General features: G+C 43.7%; 1 protein-coding gene across 9 annotated transcripts in view; it reads left to right on the top strand.

Moving 5' to 3' along the window:
* The window catches only part of LOC135557920 (neurexin-3b), a 608,535-nt gene extending 590,184 nt beyond the window's left edge, over window positions 1-18,351 (top strand). For 6 of the 9 annotated variants that reach the window (XM_064991637.1, XM_064991635.1, XM_064991636.1 and 3 more), the window contains 2 exons: window positions 2,507-2,516; window positions 16,215-18,351. In XM_064991637.1, coding sequence (XP_064847709.1) covers window positions 2,507-2,516; window positions 16,215-16,509 — 305 coding nt within the window. In that variant the 3' untranslated portion in view covers window positions 16,510-18,351. Of the gene's footprint in view, window positions 1-2,506; window positions 2,517-15,850 lie in introns of all 9 variants that reach the window. The other 3 variants (XM_064991629.1, XM_064991628.1, XM_064991634.1) reach the window with 2 other exon arrangements.
* The last annotated feature ends 1,714 nt before the right edge of the window (window positions 18,352-20,065 follow it).

The following is a 20,065-nucleotide window of genomic DNA, read 5'->3' as shown; positions in this document are numbered from 1 at the left end:
ATCTCAATGCATATGATAACATAAAGCTATCTCAATACATATGATAGCTTTATGTTATCTCAATACATATGATAGCTTTATGTTATCTCAATGCATATGATAGCTTTATGTTATCTCAATACATATGATAGCTTTATATTATCTCAATGCATATGATAGCTTTATGTTATCTCAATACATATGATAGCTTTATGTTATCTCAATACACATGATAGCTTTATGTTATCTCAATACACATGATAGCTTTATGTTATCCCAATACACATGATAGCTTTATGTTATCTCAATACATATGATAGCTTTATGTTATCTCAATGCATGAAGTTGTAATGACTTAGTTTACCTAAGTACAGCTGAAATTAAATGGACATGGCGGACAGCTTGAACAATTTAAAAGTTTAACTTCCAAAACATAAATCCCAAGTATTCTCAGAAGCAAAAGTTTGAGTAAGTAAGTACAGTATATTCTGAACTTGTCAGTCAGAGTTGAGTTAACTTGGTACCCCCTCATGGAGGCATACTGTAGGGGTAACAATAAACTACATTTAGTCATAAACAGTCATACATGCATCTCACTATGTTGACACAGACATTCATACCCTCATGCTGCCCCTCTGCTTCAGGTTTTGTGAACAGTTGCATGACATTTTTTATTTATTTGTTTTGTTACTTTTATGTTTGAATCTTTTTCTTTTCCATAGTGAAGTGTATTCTGGACATCTCTACTCTTCTGTACCCTTTCTGACTTTACTCTTCTTCTGCTTATGATTTGAGTTGTCCGGACTTATTGATTTTGTTCTCATCATCCGCCCATCTACCAGGATAGAGCTGATCCCTCCCCTTTGCCTCATCTTGTGCCGCTTGATATCTGGGTGGTTGAAAGTGAAACAACAGTACTCCTACTCATCTTCTTGTTGATGTTTTCTGTGCCATTATTAAAGGCTGATTCTGAAACATACCCTATTTTCCATTTACAACACAGGAAATGAAAGGCAACAAAATATTTTCTTGCCATCATACTTTTTTTTGGCCTTGTGCAGGCAACCCCATTCTGTCTCAAGAAATTTGTGTCTGAAAGAATGACTCCCTGCCCTCCCCCTCCCCCCCCACCCAACCCCCCACCCAACCCCAACCCCCCACCCAACCCCCCACCCAACCCCACGCCCACCCTGCCTTCTTTCTCTCAGCCTTTCTGCATATACATGTCGGTTTTGAATGCAGATGGCATAAAAATTATTTTATTGCTGCAAAGTATATCTGTTTTTCTATTCTATATATGTTGCTGCCAGTAGAAGGCATTTGTGGCATGTCTATACAGTAGACTAGAAGACTAACTTCCTGTAACTACCTCGGTGACTCCTCCTCCTTCTTGCTAATGCATGCTGGGATTTGATTGGTGGCCATTTTGTGTGCTTCTACCTCCACCTACAACTCTGCTCTCAGGCTAACCTCGCCTCGCCCTGCCTGGGGAAGCAGTGATGGTTACCCCTCCACTGCTGCCCCTCCTGCTTCTTGTCACGTTGGTTACCGTGTCTGTCTGTCTGTCTGTCTGTCTGTCTGTCTGTCTGTCTGTCTGTCTGTCTGTGTTACCTGTAGTGTCTGTTCTTACTGTTTGTCTGTGATTGTTTTTGTCTTTGTTTGAAAACTGTCTAAACCTGAACCTACCCTGTGATCCTGAGAGAGTTCCACAAGAAGGCAAATAAGGAACGTTGCCAAATATATTCTACACCTGCGGCTGACTCCATTTCAAGAACCACAGTTGTGCAATGTACCAATTCACTGAGTAGATGATAACATAATGAAGCACATTTCCCCTAACTAACTTCCTTATCAACCATAATCCATGTAGACCGCTACAACTCTGTCAGATGTAAGTCACTTGACTACTTGACAAACGGATTGATCAACCACCACATCCGCATGCTGTTCAAGTGTCTTGTGAAACCTCATCATTATTCTGCAGGTAATCAGCCACTTTGGTGCAGGGAACAAATTCTGCCTTGGCTTGTCTTAGCGAATTATAGCATTTTGCATTTACATTTTAGTCACTTAGCTGCCAGTGCAACATTAGAAACATCCTACGTTGTTTTTTAAAGAACAAAAGAGCAGAGCGACAGATAGTTTACTTCACAACACTGTCAGTCGAACAGCGCCTCCATAAAACGAGGACATAAGACAGCCACCGAGCAGCACAAGACAAACCACATGCAATAAAACCTCATGAAATGTAACGACATGAGCATTTAGATTAACGACTGATGAATAGGCCCGGTAATCTAATGGAGACCTAACCGAATTCTGCATGTCTCTTTAACACGAGGCGGGAGGGAAAACAGGGGGGATGAAACCAGTGGAGAGAGTGAACTATGAGAGGGGTAGATCAATGTCTCCCTCTCTCAACTAGCTGTGTTGCTCTGGCGTTGTTAGGTCCCATCGGACCGGCTGTCACGTCAATGCAGGCCCTAGATCAGTTTAAAGGTTATTCAGCTGACACATGTCAATGGAGCGGCGGGGGGGTGCTTAATGGCCAGTCGACAAATTGACCGGCAGACGGGACTTGCCGGGCTGCGTTACGACGCCGTGGCTGGCTGGAGAATGCCAATTTAAAATGCAGGAGTGCACCCAGCCAGCCTCATGATGACAGATTAAGACATGTCTGCCACATTCTCCTGTAACGGGACAGGACACCTGACACAAAAACATTCCGGATGTACTGTACAGTGCCTTGGGAAAGTAATCACAACCCTGGACTTTTTCCACATTTTGTTAAGTTACAGGCATATTCTGAAATGTTTTACATTTAAAAAAAATCCTCAGCAATCTACACACGATATCTCATAACAACAAAGTGAAAATGTCAAAGCAAAAACCAAGCCATGAGGTCGACGGAGCAAACGGGAGAGAAGGGCCTTGTTCAGGGAGGTGCCCAACAACCCAATGGTCACTCTGACAGAGCTCCAGAGTTCCTCTGTGGAGATGGGAGAACCTTCAGAAGGACAACCATCTTTGTAGCCCTCCACCAATCAGGCCTTTATGGTTGAATGGCCAGACGGAAGCCACACCTCAGTAAAAGGCACATGACAGCCCGCTTGGAGTTTGCCAAAAGGCACCTAAAGACTCTCAGACCATAAGAAACAAGATTCTCTGGTATGATGAAACTAAGATTTAACTCTTTGGCCTGAATAGCTGTGCAGCAAAACTCCCCATCCAACCTGAGCTTGAGAGAATCTGCAGAGAAGAATGGAATACACTCCCCAAGTACAAGCTTGTAGCGTCGCAGCCAAGAAGACTCTATTCTGTAATCGCTGCCAAAGGTGCTTCAACAAAGTTCTGAGCAAAAGGTCAGAATACTTATGTAAATTATATATTTCAGTTTTTTATTTGTAATACATTTGCAAACAATTCTAAAAACCTGATTTTGCTTTGTCATTATGGAGTATTGTGTGTAGATTGATGAGGAAAAAACACAATTCAATCAGTTTTAGAATAAAGCTTTAACCTAACAAAATGTGGAAAAAGTCTAGGAGTCTGAATACATTCCGAAATATTTGTACACCCCTCAAAATGTGTGTACTCGGCTGTTTCAATCACACCCGTTGCTGACAGGTGTATAAAATTGAGCACACAGCCATGCAATCTCCATAGACAAATATTGGCTGTAGATTTGCCTTACTGAAGAGCTCAGAGACTTTCAATGTGGCACCATCATAGGATGCTACCTTTCCAACAAGTAAGTTCATCAAATGTCTGCCCTGCCAACTGTAAGTGCTGTTATTGTGAAGTGGAATCGCCTAGGAGCAACATCGCCTCAGCTGTGAAGTGGTAGGCCGCACAAGCTCACAGAATGAGACCGCCGAGTGCTGAAATTGTCTGTCCTTGGTTGCATTACTCACTACCAAGTACCAAACTGTTTCTGGAAGCAACGTCAACACAATAACTTTCGCCGGGAGCTTCATGAAATGGGTTTGCACACAACCCTAAGATCACAATGCCAAGCGTCCGGCTGGAGTGATGTAAAGCTCGCCGCCATTGGACTCTGAAGGAGAGGAGAAGAGAGCGGTGGACAGATAGAGGAGAGGAGAAGAGAGAGGGGGACAGATAGAGGAGAGGAGAAGAGAGAGGGGGACAGATAGAGGAGAGGAGAAGAGAGCAGTGGACAGATAGAAGAGAGGAGAAGAGAGAGGGGGACAGATAGAGAAGAGTGAGGGGGACAGATAGAGGAGAAGAGAGAGGGGGACAGATAGAGGAGAGGAGAGAGGGGGACAGATAGAGGAGAGGAGAAGAGAGCGGTGGACAGATAGAGGAGAGGAGAAGAGAGAGGGGGACAGATAGAGAAGAGTAAGGGGGACAGATAGAGGAGAAGAAAGCGGTGGACAGATAGAGGAGAAGAGAAGAGTGAGGGGGACAGATAGAGGAGAGGAGAAGAGAGAGGGGGACAGATAGAGGAGAGTAGAAGAGAGTGGGGGACAGATAGAGGAGAGGAGAAGAGAGAGGGGGACAGATAGAGGAGAAGAGAGAGGGGGGCAGAAAGAGGAGAGGAGAACAGACAGGGGGACAGATAGAGGAGAGGAGAAGAGGGAGGGGGACAGGAAGAGAAGAAGAGAACAGAGAGGGGGATAGATAGAGGAGAAGAGAGAGGGGGACAGTTAGAGGAGAAGAGAGAGGGGACAGATAGAGGAGACGAGAAGAGAGAGGGGGACAGATAGAGGAGAAGAGAGTGGGGGACAGATAGAGGAGAAGAGAGAGGGGGACAGATAGAGGAGAAGAGAGAGGGGGACAGTTAGAGGAGAAGAGAGAGGGGGACAGATAGAATAGAGGAGAAGAGAGAGGGGGACAGATAGAGGAGACGAGAGAGGGGGATAGATAAAGGAGAAGAGAGAGGGGGACAGTTAGAGGAGAAGAGGGCGGGGGACAGATAGAGGAGAGGAGAAGAGAGAGGGGGACAGATAGAGGAGACGAGAGAGGGGGATAGATAAAGGAGAAGAGAGAGGGGACAGTTAGAGGAGAAGAGAGAGGGGGATAGATAGAGGAGAAGAGAGAGGGGGACAGTTAGAGGAGAAGAGAGCGGGGGACAGATAGAGGAGAGGAGAAGAGAGAGGGGGACAGATAGAGGAGACGAGAGAGGGGGATAGATAAAGGAGAAGAGAGAGGGGGACAGTTAGAGGAGAAGAGAGCGGGGGACAGATAGAGGAGAGGAGAAGAGAGAGGTGGACAGATAGAGGAGACGAGAGAGGGGGATAGATAAAGTAGAAGAGAGAGGGGGACAGTTAGAGGAGAAGAGAGAGGGGGATATATAGAGGAGAAGAGAGTGGGGGACAGATAGAGGAGAAGAGAGAGGGGGACAGATAGAGGAGACGAGAGAGGGGGACAGATAGAGGAGACGAGAGAGGGGGACAGATAGAGGAGAGGAGAAGAGAGAGGGGGACAGATAGAGGAGACGAGAGAGGGGGACAGATAGAGGAGACGAGAGAGGGGGAGAGAGAGGAGAAGAGAGAGGGGGACAGATAGAGGAGAGGAGAAGAGAGAGGGGGACAGATAGAGGAGAGGAGAAGAGAGCGGTGGACAGATAGAGTAGAGGAGAAGAGAGAGGGGGACAGATAAAGGAGAGGAGAAGAGAGCGGTGGACAGATAGAGGAGAGGAGAAGAGAGAGGGGGACAGATAGAGAAGAGTAAGGGGGACAGATAGAGGAGAAGAAAGCGGTGGACAGATAGAGGAGAGGAGAAGAGAGAGGGGGACAGATAGAGAAGAGTGAGGGGGACAGATAGAGGAGAGGAGAAGAGAGAGGGGGACAGATAGAGGAGAGTAGAAGAGAGTGGGGGACAGATAGAGGAGAGGAGAAGAGAGAGGGGGACAGATAGAGGAGAAGAGAGAGGGGGGCAGAAAGAGGAGAGGAGAAGAGACAGGGGGACAGAAAGAGGAGAGGAGAAGAGAGAGGGGGACAGGAAGAGAAGAAGAGAAGAGAGAGGGGGATAGATAGAGGAGAAGAGAGAGGGGGACAGTTAGAGGAGAAGAGAGAGGGGGACAGATAGAGGAGAAGAGAGAGGGGACAGATAGAGGAGAAGAGAGAGGGGGACAGATAAAGGAGAAGAGAGAGGGGGACAGTTAGAGGAGAAGAGAGCGGGGGACAGATAGAGGAGAGGAGAAGAGAGAGGTGGACAGATAGAGGAGACGAGAGAGGGGGATAGATAAAGTAGAAGAGAGAGGGGGACAGTTAGAGGAGAAGAGAGAGGGGGATAGATAGAGGAGAAGAGAGAGGGGGACAGATAGAGGAGACGAGAGAGGGGGACAGATAGAGGAGAAGAGAGGGGGGACAGTTAGAGGAGAAGAGAGAGGGGGACAGATAGAGGAGAAGAGAGAGGGGGACAGATAGAGGAGAGGAAAAGAGAGAGGGGGACAGTTAGAGGAGAAGAGAGAGGGGGACAGTTAGAGGAGAAGAGAGAGGGGGACAGATAGAGGAGAAGAGAGAGGGGGACAGATAGAGGAGAAGAGAGAGGGGGACAGATAGAGGAGAAGAGAGAGGAGAAGAGAGAGGGGGACAGATAGAGGAGAAGAGAGAGGGGACAGATAGAGGAGAAGAGAGAGGGGGACAGATAGAGGAGACGAGAGAGGGGGACAGATAGAGGAGACGAGAGAGGGGGACAGATAGAGGAGACGAGAGAGGGGGACAGATAGAGGAGACGAGAGAGGGGGACAGATAGAGGAGACGAGAGAGGGGGACAGATAGAGGAGAAGAGAGAGGGGGACATATAGAGGAGACGAGAGAGGGGGACAGATAGAGGAGAAGAGAGAGGGGGACAGATAGAGGAGAAGAGAGAGGGGGACATATAGAGGAGAAGAGAGAGGGGGACATATAGAGGAGACGAGAGAGGGGGACAGATAGAGGAGAAGAGAGAGGGGGACAGATAGAGGAGAAGAGAGAGGGGGACATATAGAGGAGACGAGAGAGGGGGACATATAGAGGAGACGAGAGAGGGGGACAGATAGAGGAGAAGAGAGAGGGGTTCAGATAGAGGAGACGAGAGAGGGGGACAGATAGAGGAGACGAGAGAGGGGGACAGATGCAGAAGAAAGGGGGTAAGACAAACTGCTGCTCTGAGATGTTCATCATCATCCACAATGCATCTGTCTTCCTCTGGATGCTGAGGTGGGTTGTGAGGACTGTTTTCTGTTCCGACGTATCCTACATTACTCTGCTTCTGTCTCAACATAGACCACTTTGTTTAAAGGACGACGTCCTAACAGAAGATGTTAGTAAATAACTCCGCTTCTCTTAGAGGTATGCTACTGAGATTCACCCCAAGGTGAAAAGACAGAAACTTGTCCATGTCTAGTTTGTGCCCCATAGATGATAGGATCAGTTTGCTTTGCTTGGTAGAAAGCTCAAACTTTCCCACGATGCACCTGTATATTATAATAAGCCCAGGTGCAGTATGTACCTTGAAATACTCTGATAGTAAGTGTTGTGTTGTTGGTCTCGCTCTCTCACTCTCTCTCTCTCTCTGGTAATCATCTCTCTTCCTGCCGAGCCAGAGTTGAATGAATCTGCTGTAGTAGGCCTCAGGCACAACGGGATTTAAGGTCTGAAAACGACTCTTCACACACAATCTTTAGCCAGCCCTGTAAAATCTCACTGAGTCAGTCAAAGTGGCTGTGTCTGGGTGAGTGCCTGTGTGCTGCCTGCCTGTCTGCCATCTGTCTCTCTGTGCTGTCACAGCCGCTAAAACCCGTCGCGCTGCCTTCCTGATGGGACTCATCTCTATTCCGAGGTCTCAGCAAACGCTGGACAGACACGGAGATTAGTCAGAAAATGAAGAGAGAGAGAGACAGAAAGGGAAGAAGAGAAGAGAACGTGGGACAGGAAGAGAAGAAGAGAAGAGAGGGGGACAGGAAGAGAAGAGAGAGGGGGACAGGAAGAGAAGAGAGAGGGGGACAGGAAGAGAAGAAGAGAAGAGAGAGGGGGACAGGAAGAGAAGAGAAGAGAGAGGGGGACAGAAAGAGAAGAAGAGAAGAGAGAGGGGGACAGGAAGAGAAGAAGAGAAGAGAGAGGGGGACAGGAAGAGAAGAGAGAGGGGGACAGGAAGAAAAGAAGAGAGAGGGGGACAGGAAGAGAAGAAGAGAAGAGAGAGGGGACAGGAAGAGAAGAAGAGAAGAGAGAGGGGACAGGAAGAGAAGAAGAGAAGAGAGAGGGGGACAGGAAGAGAAGAAGAGAAGAGAGAGGGGGACAGGAAGAGAAGAGAAGAGAGAGGGGGACAGAAAGAGAAGAAGAGAAGAGAGGGGGACAGGAAGAGAAGAAGAGAAGAGAGGGGGACATGAAGAGAAGAAGAGAAGAGAGAGGGGGACAGGAAGAGAAGAAGAGAAGAGAGAGGGGGACATGAAGAGAAGAAGAGAAGAGAGGGGGACAGGAAGAGAAGAGAGAGGGGGACAGGAAGAGAAGAGAGAGGGGGACAGGAAGAGAAGAAGAGAAGAGAGAGGGGGATAGGAAGAGAAGAAGAGAAGAGAGAGGGGGACAGGAAGAGAAGAAAAGAAGAGAAGAGAGGGGGACAGGAAGAGAAGAAGAGAAGAGAGAGGGGGACAGGAAGAGAAGAAGAGAAGAGAGAGGGGGACAGGAAGAGAAGAAGAGAAGAGAGAGGGGGACAGGAAGAGGAGAAGAGAAGAGAGAAGGGGACAGGGGGTAAAACAGAAACTGCTGCTCTGAGATTTACATCATCATCCACGCTGCATCTGTCTACCTCTGGATGCTGAGGTGGGTTGTGAGGACTGTTTTGATCCAGCTGCTTTTGCCTCGACTAGTCTGATTCATCCTACATTACTCTGTGTCTGTCTGAAGAACAAGGACCACTTGTACAAAGGACTTGTATAAAGGACTATGTCATCAGAGAAGAAGTTAGTACATAACGCCGCTTCCCTATTTAGTGTGTGTGTGTGGGGGGGGGGGGGGGTCAGTCAGACAGAGAAAGAAACTGACAGGTCAGGGAGTTGTGTACCTTCAGATTTCCTGTACTAAAGGATGCGAGGCTTAACACAAAGCCCACAAAGCGCAAATCTTGACATTAGTCCACAAAACCACTTCATCTTTACATAAATCCACAAAGCCCTCCATCTTGACATTAGTCCACAAAGCCCTCCATCTTGACATTAGTCCACAAAGCCCTCCATCTTGACATTAGTCCACAAAGCCCCTCTATCTTGACATTAGTCCACAAAGCCCCTCTATCTTGACATTAGTCCACAAAGCTCCTCTATCTTGACATTATTCCACAAAGCTCCTATATCTTGACATTATTCCACAAAGCCCCTCTATCTTGACATTATTCCACAAAGCCCTCCATCTTGACATTAGGCCACAAGGCCCCTCCATCTTGACATTATTCCACAAAGCCCTCCATCTTGTAAGTCGCTCTGGATAAGAGCGTCTGCTAAATGACTTAAATGTAATGTAATGTTGACATTAGTCCACAAAGCCCTCCATCTTGACATTAGGCCACAAGGCCCCTCCATCTTGACATTATTCCACAAAGCCCTCCATCTTGACATTAGTCCACAAAGCCCCTCCATCTTGACATTATTCCACAAAGCCCTCCATCTTGACATTAGTCCACAAAGCCCTCCATCTTGACATTAGTCCATAAAGTCAGTCCATCTTGACATTATTCCACAAAGCCCTCCATCTTGACATTATTCCACAAAGCCCTACATCTTGACATTATTCCACAAAGCCCTCCATCTTGACATTAGTCCACAAAGCCCTACATCTTGACATTAGTCCATAAAGCCCTCCATCTTGACATTAGTCCACAAAGCCAGTCCATCTTGACATTAACAAAGAAATCAAAACAAACAGTGTCTCTTTAAGTATACCCATTAGAATGTGCAGTGTTTCCACTGAGGTGAACCAATGAAATGTGCAACGCTGGTAATAGAGCTAACGTTAGAGGATCAAAGTGTTTACTAAAATGTCAAGGTCCTCTGGCATGCTTTTTCTTCCTTGAGCCCCTTTCTCTCTATCACTGTCTCTCTCGCTCTCACACACACACACACACACACACACACACACACACACACACACACACACACACACACCCCTCTCACAACCAGGCAGATCCCTTTGGGTCAGATGGTATGCAAAGGTTTTGTTGATTTAGCTGGAAAGCTAACAATTGCCAAAAGCTTGTAGGTGTTCAGGAATGAAGGGGCGAGTGGATAGATGTAAACAAGGCCAAGACCATACAGGGCAGACAGAGAGAAATATACCCTCCACCTCTCTGAAATCACTTTGTGAGCGCCGTTACTGTTTATCCAACAGGGAAGGCAGCCGATGTCTGAAAATATTACCATAGCCACACGATAGGAACAGGGACACTGAATTTGAGTGTAGAGCAGACTACATTGTCTTTAGACTCCACACCGAGGCTTGGTGGTGATCCAGAGTTGTCGGTTATACCACAACATATACACTGAGGGAAAAAAGGGTTTGATCCCCTGCTGATTTTGTACGTTTGCCCGCTGACAAAGAAATGATCAGTCTATAATTTTAATGGTAGGTTTTTTGAACAGTGAGAGACAGAATAACAACAACAAAATCGAGAAAAACACATGTCAAAAATGTTATAAATTGATTTGCATTTTAATGAGAGAAATAAGTATTTGACCCCCTCTGCAAAACATGAGTACTTGGTGGCAAAATTCGTTGGCAATCACAGAAGTTAGACGTATCTTGTAGTTGGCCACCGGGTTTGCACACATCTCAGGAGGGATTTTGTCCCACTCCTCTTTGCAGATCTTCTCCAAGTCATTAAGGTTTCGAGGCTGACGTTTGGCAACTCGAACCTTCAGCTCCCTCCACAGATTTTCTATGGGATTAAGGTCTGGAGACTGGCTAGGCCACTCCAGGACCTTAATGTGCTTCTTCTTGAGCCACTCCTTTGTTGCCTTGGCCGTGTGTTTTGGGTCATTGTCATGCTGGAATACCCATCCACGACCCATTTTCAATGCCCTGGCTGAGGGAAGGAGGTTCTCACCCAAGATTTGACGGTACATGGCCCGTCCATCGTCCCTTTGATGCGGTGAAGTTTTCCTGTCCCCTTAGCAGAAAAACACCACCATAGCATAATGTTTCCACCTCCATGTTTGACAGTGGGGATGGTGTTCTTGGGGTCATAGGCAGCAGTCCTCCTCCTCCAAACACGGCGAGTTGAGTTGATGCCAAAGAGCTCCATTTTGGTCTCATCTGACCACAACACTTTCACCCAGTTGTCCTCTGAATCATTCAGATGTTCATTGACAAACTTCAGCCGGGCATGTATATGTGCTTTCTTGAGCAGGGGGACCTTGCGGGCGCTGCAGGATTTCAGTCCTTCACTGTGTAGTGCATTACCAATTGTTTTCTTGGTGACTATGGTCCCAGCTGCCTTGAGATCATTGACAAGATCCTCCTGTGTAGTTCTGGGCTGATTCCTCACCGTTCTCATGATCATTGCAACTCCACGAGGTGAGATCTTGCATGGAGCCCCAGGCCAAGAGAGATTGACATTTCTTTTGTGTTTCTTCCATTTGCGAATAATCACACCAACTGTTATCACCTTCTCACCAAGCTGCTTGGCGATGGTCTTGTAGCCCATTCCAGCCTTGTGTAGGTCTACAATCTTGTCCCTGACATCCTTGGAGAGCTCTTTGATCTTGGCCATGGTGGAGAGTTTGGAATCTTATTGATTGATTGCTTCTGTGGACAGGTGTCTTTTAGACAGGTAACAAACTGAGATTAGGAGCACTCCCTTTAAGTGTGTGCTCCTAATCTCAGCTCGTTACCTGTATAGAAGACACCTGGGAGCCAGAAATCTTTCTGATTGAGAGGGGGTCTCATACTTATTTCCCTCATTAAAATGCAAATCAATTTATAACATTTTTGACATGCGTTTTTTCTGGATTTTTGTTGTTGTTATTCTATCTCTCACTGTTCAAATAAACCTACCATTAAAATTATAGACTGATCATTTCTTTGACAGTGTGCAAACGTACAAAATCAGCAGGGGATCAAATACTTGTTTCCCTCACTGTACCACCCCATAGATACTACAGCTCTTTCATAGTTATTAGCCTAAACTCACAATATAATCCAATCACGTGTTTCACAGCACTATTCCAGAGGCCAAAGCAGCGGAACCAGAACTTTAGATCTAAAATAAATGTCCTTATCACATCACAATGGGGCATGAAAAGCCTCAACTTCTTGTCACGTCCCAAAGGGGCACGGATAGCCCCAACTCCTTGAGCCTTCTTGTGGAACTTCCTCTGAACACTGTGTGTACCTGTCAAGCGAAGGCTGTTGGTTATGCATTAACATAAAACTGAACTATACATTTAGTAAAAGTGGACCTTAGTTTGATGTTATAATTTGAAGTCTAGGCCACATCATGTGGGTTGTATATCACCCATGGTGTTTCTTCTGCCTCTCCGATGGTTGATGTCTGATAATACATTGTTCTTTGCCTGAAGCAATATGCCTCACAGGCCTTGATGCAATGACCTCTAGTCACCTTTAACCCCATCCTGACCCTCTGACCCCAGCTTGCTGTACTGTTATTGTATATTACTCTCCCTAAATGCAACTTACTTAAAGCACGCGTTAACCATGAACCTCTAATAGTAAAAACAACTCCAATATCCTGTCTAATATTTACCTTACCTCTCTCTGAATTACATCCAGATTGCACGCCTGTTCTGTGTTTTTAAAATGACTAACAACAGATATGTATTTCATAAAGAATTAACTAATAATAATGTTATTATTATTATTAGTTACTACATGAAGTTGGTGGCAACTTCCCCTACGAACTGTCCCTCTTCTCTATGTCTGCTTCAGTGTGTGCTTTCTGGTTGTTCATCTTTGATAGTGTGAGAATTTTAATGCTTTTAATTTCTTGCTTGCCAATTTGTAATTTCCTTTTGTCTATTTGTACATATATGTAAATATACATATGTGGATATCTATGTTAATTACTGAAATTGCTCAAAATGACCTCTTTAATAATATGATAATTTCCTTAGCAGTACTATCGATAGTGGTATGGTAAAGAATTCCTAATTAGGACATTTCTTCCTTTTTTACTAATGATTTTTATTGGTTAACTATGGTTGAAATACACAGTTCTGATTGGCCACCCCAAACACATGATCCAGTATACAATTTGACAATTTACAATTTCATTGAGAAAAAAACTAGAAGAAAACTCAAAAATACAACTGTCCTCACCACTATTCCTTTCAACATGTTTCAAACCTGTTCTTAGACTCCTACATTTTTTCCTGTTATTCAATTAGCAAATTTGGATTTCATTTGGACTATAGTTAATGATTTAATTCTTTAATTCCACATGGCAAAGAAAGAAGTTGCAGCTTAGGGTTTGTAAAAAAGTGTCAGTGTTGAAAGTGCTGTTCTCTTCTGTAGATGGGTATGTATATGCTCATGGGTTGTATGTCCCCATCCCTTCCTTACAGCCAAAAGCTCTAATGCCGCCCGGCCGCTTCGTACCACCTTTACATGGACATGGCAACTGACGTACACATTCACCCCCATCTATGTCATTTCCTTCCTAGTATGTTCCTAGGTCCTCCCCCCTTCTTACACCCCTCCCCCCACTCTGAACCCCCTTTTACGTAGATGTTAAAGATATGTACAGTCATCCATTCGTTCAAAACTTATGAACAACGAAGTTCAAGTTAAAGTTAAGCAAAAAAAGTTTTACAAAATATTTAAAAAAGAGTTTAATAATCAGACTGTAAATATTTATGGAGGAGTTACATAAAAGGAGCTTTTCTCTCACAGCCAAGACTTATCTATAGATGTACAGTTTTCTGTTTTTATGAAAAGAAATTACTATTTAAAAAAGATATAATGATCCTGACCAGAATGGTGAAGATTCTTGTTCATGTCATGTGTGGATGTGTGTTCTTCCTTCCCTGTACCATCCTGTCTAAAAGATATAGAACTCAAATGCAGCAAAATTGTTAAAAAGAAACTAACCTAACTTGTCCAAAAACATTCTTACACAACTTTCTTTTGTACACTTTTTTTCTTCCTGCCAAAATCATGCGAGCAATTTGTTGATGTAAGTTGGCAAAACTTTTCGTCTTTTTGAAAACAATTTTTCGTGGGCTTTTTATGATTTTTGAAGCGAATGTATTTGACCTCTTTCTATGTAGTAATCCCTCTTTGGATAAATCTATTTAGTTTGTGAATGTTGACCATGTTTGCTCTAATTCTCAGTCTTAACTGTGTTTGCAATGCCTTACTTATTTTTTTTCTTTATTTCCTTTTTTTATTTTTATTAGATATCTGCATCTTCTTTTAGTGCCCTGTTTGTGGTGAGCCTTTGCAGTGTACAAGCTAGCCATATTGGCAAGAGGTTTACGCAGATTCAACCGACATCTGAATGTTACTCTCATATGTTTTTAGAAACCGCCCTAATCGTAAAATAATATAATAAAGGACAAGAAAAATGAATAGAAAGAAAGATAGACTAGTCAACAACAAACATAGTAACTGATACTGATAAAAGAGAGAAGTACATTCAGCTGTTGTTGTGGAACTGTCAGGTGACTTTGTGCCATTGTGGCAACTGTATAAGAGCAGTCAAAAGGCAAGGGGTTAAGGCCAGTGGGGGAGCCTAGTGAACTCACCATAATAACATTAAGAATGTAGGAATATTTACCTCAGTTTATTGTATTAGACCCAAAAGCAATAGCTACAGAAAATAATGACAAGTTGAGCCCGGTCTTTGCACCCTAGAAGCACACGACAAGTTTGACCTCTATCTCCATTATTGTTATTTCCATTGGACAATAATAGAATATGCTGTGGATTGTATGCAAATCGTCACTATATTTTTTATCATGTATTTCTTTATATTAGGAAAGCAGAAAAGTCAGTCTCTCAATGTATTTTACACCTATCGAGGTATAAGCTTGAAAGGTATGATTAAAGTTAAGGTAGATGTTATTTCTCAGTCCAATATTGTGTAGCTACTGTACATGTATCCATACAGCCAGACAGCCAGACATTAGCAACACTAGACCAGACATAATTAATATAGTTACAATCCTCTGGTCAGCACCAATAACTACATCTCTGTCCGTGAAAACTTTCACAAAATAGTACACTTGTTATTGAACATGAAGCATGGAGTTAGGTGTGGTGAAATGCCTGTTTGTTATTTTGGCTCACCCCTGAACATCCCTTACAGCCTTTTGATGCAATGTATACATTTTTATTGACTATTGTTTATTTTCAGTTCATGGTATTGTTTGGTTGGTTCTAGTTTCATTGAATTTGCACCGGTATAGTATTTTCCATTTTGACTTATTTTAGTTTTTTCTGTATTTTCTTTTTAAATTGTTTCCGCTTAGCTTTTTATGTTTTATATAATTACTTTCCAGTGTTTGGTTGAATAGCTAACATCTCGCATTTCTTCTAACTCTTCTCTTTTCTTTTTCTGTTTTGCAGGAGGGGAGTTAGTCATCCCCGTACTTGTAGAGGATCCCATAGACATCCCTCCTGTTTCCCCCCGTTCCCCATTCATCCCGCTCCCCCAACCCTCCGCCCTGTCCTCCCAACCCTCCTCCCCGTCCTCACCATTATCGAGACCACTAAAGCGTCCCTGCCCATGGCCACTGAGGCGGGGGTACCTTGCTTGTCGGACCGAGACAGCGATGAATGTGATGATGGTCTTGATGGTGATGGTGGTGATTATGATGGCATGGTGATTTCGGGGTTTGGCTCTGGCGAAGCATTCGACTCTAGCCTGCCCCCCACTGACGATGAAGATTTTTACACCACCTTCTCCCTGGTAACAGATAAGATCTTGACCACGTCGGCCTACGAAGGTGGCTACAAAGCTCTCGCGCCCAAGTGGGAGGCCAAGGACTTAAGGCCTAGTAAAGCCTCAGAGGCGGGTAGGACTACACCCACCCCGCCTCTACCCAACCTCGGGGGCACTGTAGCAGAGGCATCCCTCCCATCAGATGGCACGCTAGCCAAACTGCCCGCCGGGAAAATGGACAACCGCGAAGTGATCAAAGCCCTGCAGCCGGACATAGTCCTGCTTCCTCTGCCCACTGTGTCCTTCGACCTGGATGGCACCAAGCCTCGTGGGCCCCTCATCACCTCACCCATGCTGCGTACGGTGCCTGCCGCGTTGCCCACCGCACCCGTCGTGAGGCGGGTGCCCCCGGGGGCCTCTGAGGTGATACGAGAATCCAGCAGCACAACGGGCATGGTGGTTGGCATCGTCTCGGCCGCGGCACTCTGCATCCTCATCCTCCTCTACGCCATGTACAAGTACAGGAACAGGGACGAAGGCTCCTACCAGGTAGACGAGACACGGAATTACATCAGCAACTCAGCGCAGACCAACGGCACCATGGTGAAAGACAAAGCACCCAGCACGGGCAGTGGCGCCAAGGGATCCAGCGGCAAGAGACCGAAAGACAAGGACAAAGAATACTATGTATAAGGACAAAGAATACTATGTATAAGGACAAATAATACTATGTATAAGGACAAAGAATACTATAAATCAACCATTCCCAACAACAACAAAAAATAACTGTTTGGAGAAAATCTGAATAAACACTTGACAGTACCATATTGGGAGCTGCAATTTAAAACGGAATACAAATCCTCTCATAAGAACTCTAAGTGAATGAGTCCAAGTTGAACATTTATCCAATGTACTGTGACCTAAAAGCACACTTACTATGGTAAGCATACAGAGAAACAGGCTGATAGGGACACTACTATAAGATACCTTGTGACGAGATGACTGAGCTCTGCCTGGAGACGTTGCCAGAGGTTTGGCAGTGTAAGATATTTCAGTTCATCGCTCCCAAGTGACTCTAAGAGATTTGTGATCCTTGGCGTAAACAACATTGTCCATTGTAACCCTGTAAAATGACAAAACAAACAACCATCATTTTGGCCATTTGGAGCATGTGAGATGTACGTGACGTGGTGCTGGCATCTGTACAAGTGAGGGACCTGAAGATTTTTAAAAAATGAGTCGTTGAAGTTTGAAAGACAAAACATAATTAACATACAAATGGTACATTTCTATACCTAGTGTTGGATGAGGTAAGGTATGTGTGTGGTAGCTAAGGTGTCTTTTTTTTAACCCCACCTCTGCGTTCTGAGGGATGAAACATTGTCAGGGCTGACCAGGCTCAATGAATAGTAGGAAGGCATTTTGATGTATTATTTAGCTTTTTTCCCTTCTCTCAAAAATGGATTCGGCTGCTATGCATGACGTCCTCGATCGAGATGGTATTCCACCATGTTGGAGGGGATGCACCAGTGAAAATGTGTTTTTTAATTAGATCTTTTACAGAACTCTACATCCCTGATAGCAGTTTTATTTCAGTTCATTCAGTTTTCCATAGACCACTGGTTCAGTTATTTGTCACATGCTGTTTGTGGAAGTAAAGTCATTATGTCTGTGGGGTTTTTGGTCAACTATTGAAAACAATGTGACTAAAGAAGAGTTATCCAATGTGAAAAGTTTTGAATTTGTATCTGTTGTCACAGTCAACTGTGTCAAAACAAATATGTTTACATATTTTATTACATCATAGCCGTCGTATTTTGCAGGTCAATATTGTACATAACATTTTAGTTTCCATTTTGAGGTTGTTTTTTTTGCATTGTACAGACATAATTTGAGCTGATTTCCTTTCTCGGTGTGCTAAATGACGAAGATCTAACGTTTTTTCCCCGATGTTTGGTAAGACTGGAGATAGCGTACTTGTATTTTTTTGTAATCGAAAGGAGTAAAATATTATTAGGTTAGAAAATCTAGTCTTTCTGGATGGTGTTTCTAAAACGCATGAATATTTTACAACTGGAAGACATCAGATATCAGTCAAATAGAAAAATGCCAACCCAGATATTGTACTAGGGCCTCCTGATTCTGGATTACTTTGATTGTTATTTGAATTTGAATTTTTTTAGACCCAGTGCTGACACAATACTATGAATAAGATACAGGATGAGGATTTGTTTATACTGTGACGTCTATGTTCCTTACTTTCACTTTTATTCTTTTACATTTATGTTCCTCCCCTTATTGTGCAGTTTTCATTTGAAGTCTTAACATTTTTATGACAATTTGTGCTGGCAAGTACATTTTTTTTATTACCTAATTTATTTAGTTGTTTCTTGTTCATTTTGTATTTTAAGCAAATCTCAAGTACATTCAGTTTGATTTTGTGTTGTTAATACTGCTTTTCAACCCATTGCTTAACTGTGTTTTGCTCCTTTGACTCCAGGCAAATCCCAGCAATAAAAAATTCTTCCCAAAGTTTTCAATGGTAGAGTACATTTGGCTGTTTGTTATGTGGATGTATGAAAGAGTATAGAAATGAATAGCGGTGGAACAAAGGATAGATGAGCTTTTAGGAGTACATTCATCTGTAACGGATTCAGGTCCTTAACCTCTGTCCAAAACCTGCCTTCTGTCAGAAGACCATTACCAGAAACCATAGACTCTTCTTATTTGAGTCTAAGCCAGAAATTCATACGTGGAAAAACGTAAAAAACTACATAAAAAGGAAGTTTTGTTTTAAAGTGACCTATATTTGAGAGATATAAGAAAGATCAGGGAATTTTTTATTTTTTATTGTTACTCATATTTGACCCCCTTTTTTGTCATTGAACTACTTCCATATATACTTCCATTCATTTTTAAACTGGCACCTTCAGAGAAGTCTTGTGATGCCTGTGGCTGTCCAGAGCAAAACAACCAGCTTACAGTATGTGTTTGTGGAAGTCTCACCTTTCCATATTGGTGTGTTGGTGGATAGAGACACAGGCCATGCAAAACAACTGATATCTCTTAAATAGACGGATCTAGCTGGGGATTTTTGTATTATGCTAATCAGATTTCCGTGGACATCGACTCCAGGGGTTTAAGTATTTTTTGCCAATTACCTTACAATAACTTCCCATTAAAATGTCCGGCACGGACATCGACTCCAGGGGTTTAAGTATTTTTTGCCAATTACCTTACAATAACTTCCCATTAAAATGTCCAAAGAAATGATCATTAAAAGTCCAAAAAAATAATAGTTCATCTTTATATTGATCTTCAGGTAATGTTTTTAACATGTCATGTATACACATTCATCTCTAATTCCTATTCATAGACAGAGTCCGAGTGTTAAACTCTCCTATACTCTCCACGCACAGCAGGTTCTGAGAAGAGACCAGAATACGAGGAGTGCTGTTAGGCCCCTCCATCACCAACAAATGCATGGAAGGAATGAGACTGATAGATTCTCGGCACCATGTGGACAGGTTATGTCCAATGGGTGGCTGCTGCACCTGCTTCCCAGACCTGTTGTTACACCATCCAATAGTTTGTGCAAATGGGCCACACAGTCCTGGTCATTACCTTGGAATTGCCCATTGATGGAATTTATCAGAGGGCTGTAAGGAGTATGTTCAGCTGGCACAACGACTACATCATTAACTCATTCATCCTGGTCTAGCCAAGTTTTTTTCTTCTTCATTACGACCTAAAAGTTATTTTACATTCTCAATGAGTGGTCTTTTTCCTCTCTAGGGGAACTTTTTAATAGGCCTATACTACTCCAGGTTGATTGGGCTTAGTGAGGTAGCTAGCATTGACTCAGTGAGAATCTACCTATGATGTATAGAAATCCATTAACAGCATATCAAACGTTATTTGTCACATGCACCGAATACAACAAGTGTAGACTTGTGTCGACCGTGAAATGCTAACTTACAAGCCCTTAACCAACAGTGCAGTTCAAGAAGAGTTAAGAAAATATTTACCAAGTAGACTAAAACAAAAAGTAATAATAAAAAGTAACACAATAAGAATAACAATAACGATGCTTCATACAGGGGGCACCGATACAGAGTCAGTGTGCAGGGGTACAGGCTAGTTGAGGTCATTTGTACGTGTAGGTGGGGGTGAAGTGACTATGCATAGGTAACTAACAAACAGCGAGTAGCAGCAGTGTATAAGGGGGGGAGGGTGTTAAGGTAAATTG

This window comes from Oncorhynchus masou, chromosome 16 (genome assembly GCF_036934945.1).
Source record: "Oncorhynchus masou masou isolate Uvic2021 chromosome 16, UVic_Omas_1.1, whole genome shotgun sequence".
In the NCBI taxonomy this organism is placed as follows: domain Eukaryota; kingdom Metazoa; phylum Chordata; class Actinopteri; order Salmoniformes; family Salmonidae; genus Oncorhynchus; species Oncorhynchus masou.
Note: the sequence above shows the minus strand (reverse complement) of the source record. Positions and strands in the feature narration are given on the sequence as shown.